This window comes from Malurus melanocephalus, unplaced genomic scaffold, assembly GCF_030028575.1.
Source record: "Malurus melanocephalus ecotype Western Australia unplaced genomic scaffold, MMel_1.1 scaffold_1456, whole genome shotgun sequence".
Taxonomy (NCBI): domain Eukaryota; kingdom Metazoa; phylum Chordata; class Aves; order Passeriformes; family Maluridae; genus Malurus; species Malurus melanocephalus.
The window spans coordinates 4,806-6,860 of NW_026624688.1; the positions used below are offsets into that span (position 1 = coordinate 4,806).

The 2,055-nt window shown below is 58.5% G+C and overlaps 1 protein-coding gene across 1 annotated transcript in view; it reads left to right on the forward strand.

The window, feature by feature from the left end:
- AGBL5 (AGBL carboxypeptidase 5) overlaps window positions 1-2,055 on the forward strand; it is a 14,218-nt gene that overhangs the window by 4,256 nt on the left and 7,907 nt on the right. The window contains exons 5-6 of the mRNA XM_057387957.1: window positions 123-292; window positions 1,540-1,675. Of these exons, the coding sequence (XP_057243940.1) occupies window positions 123-292; window positions 1,540-1,675 (306 nt within the window). The remainder of the gene's footprint in view (window positions 1-122; window positions 293-1,539; window positions 1,676-2,055) is intronic.

The following is a 2,055-nucleotide window of genomic DNA, read 5'->3' on the forward strand; positions in this document are numbered from 1 at the left end:
CTGGAACTGGGCAGAGTGGGGAGCTGACCCTGGTGCAAGCCTGTGCTCAGCACTGGTGCCAGTGGAGCAGGATGAGCAGCCAAGGACCCCCGTAACCTGGTGCTGCTCCCTGTGCTCTGCAGGTGGAGAACATGCTGTTCCCCAAACTCATCTCCCTGAACTCACCTCACTTTGACTTCACGGGCTGCAACTTTTCGGAGAAGAACATGTACGCCCGGGACAAGCGGGACGGGCAGTCCAAGGAGGGCAGCGGGCGTGTGGCCATCTACAAAGCCCTGGGCATCATCCACAGGTAGGGCAGCACTGGCCTGGCACTGAGTGCTSTGCTGGGTGTGGGATGTGGGACAAAGGGGGAATCAGTTTTGTGGGACAGCCACGTCCCGTGTGGCCCCAGGGTGGGACAGCAGAGCTGGATCTGGTTGTGCTGGGTGCTATCGTGTTCCTGAAACACAGCCTCAGCCAGGCTCCTTTCTTTCCTGTTCCTCACCATCCCTCCTGCAGCTGCTCTAGCTTCTCCTTCCTGCTCTTGCATGGCTTTCTGWGGGGAATTCTGCTCTTTCCTGGGTATTCTTGTCTGTATTGAGCTGTAATTAGGTAGAGTTGCTGTGGCTGTGTGTGATTCCTGCCTCAGCCCATTGGGGATACCTTGGATCCACCCCTCTCCCACATGAGATTGGATACTCCTGGCCCGTTCCTGTGCTGCAAACACAGCAGCCAGACCCACAGACCCAGTTCAGAGAGCTGAGATCCTCTCAGTTTCCTCAGCACTTGCTGTGTGCTCAGCTGCTGCTCCATGCCCAGCACCCACAGGAACAAACACACACGTGGGGGTTTGGGATTGGGTCACTGGGGTACTTTCCTCTGTGACTGACTTGGAGCGGCCCAGGTTTTTGATCCAACAGTGACATCCCAAAAAGTTCAGGGAATGCTCACAGTGCATGTGTGGTCCCTCAGACAGACAGGACAGAGCTATGCAGGTTTTCTGCTGTACTGACCCTGCAGTTGTCTTTGGGCAGTGGGACACATGGGAGCCATCCCAGCTGKCAGCTCCTAGACCCCATTTCTCCATCCCTCCTCCTTCAGCAGGACTTGCTCCAAGACACCTTGAGGGTCAGGGGAAGGCTGTGGCCACCTGCTCCCTGGGTTGTTAGTGTTGGCATCAGATAAATCCCTTTTTCCACCTATCAGGGACACCCTTATTTCCCATCACCTTCCAGAGGTGACCAGGAGGTCCCCTCGCAGGGACCTTGGCGCTTTGGGTGCCACCCTCAGGGGCCCCACGATGTCCATCCCAATTTCCCATCATGCTGATCATGGTACATCCACACATCCCCACACAGAGCATGGGTCATTCCTGCTGTCAGAAGGTGCCATCCTCAAAACCCTGCACCTCAGTGTCCTTTGGAGCAGGACCCCATTTCTGGTTCAATGGGACCCCCTTCCCAGTGCTCTAAAGAGGCTCTCACAGGGGGACACGTGGGATGACCCCAGCCCAGCTGTGGGATCATGGGGTGACAAGGGTTCCCTTGTGCCCCACAGCTACACCCTGGAGTGCAACTACAACACGGGGCGCTCWGTGAACAGCATCCCAGGGGCCTGCCATGACAATGGGCGTGCCAGCCCCCCGCCAGCACCCGCCTTCCCCTCCCGATACACCGTGGAGCTCTTCGAGCAGGTACAGGGGTGCAGTGGAGCCTGGGTGGGAAATGAGATCCAGAGGCTGGGCTGGGCTTTCTTTCCTCCACTTGATTTTCTACCTCAAGCTCTTAAGGGGCTGCCCGTCTCCCCAGTGCCCCCGTTCCCTGGCATTCTCCCTTCCCAGAGTCCCCCTTTCCTAGTGCCCCTGTGTCCCCCTGTGTCCCCCCTTCTCCCGGTGACCTCCTCTCCCTGTGACCCCCTCACTGCTGCCCCTCTCCCCAGTGCCCCCCACTATATCATATCCCTCCTTCCCAGTGTCCCCCATGCCTCCCTTCTCTCTGTGCCTCTCACTGTGCCCCCATGCTCACCCGTGCCCCTCTCTCTGGTGCCCCACACTCCTGTTCCTCCTCTGTCCCC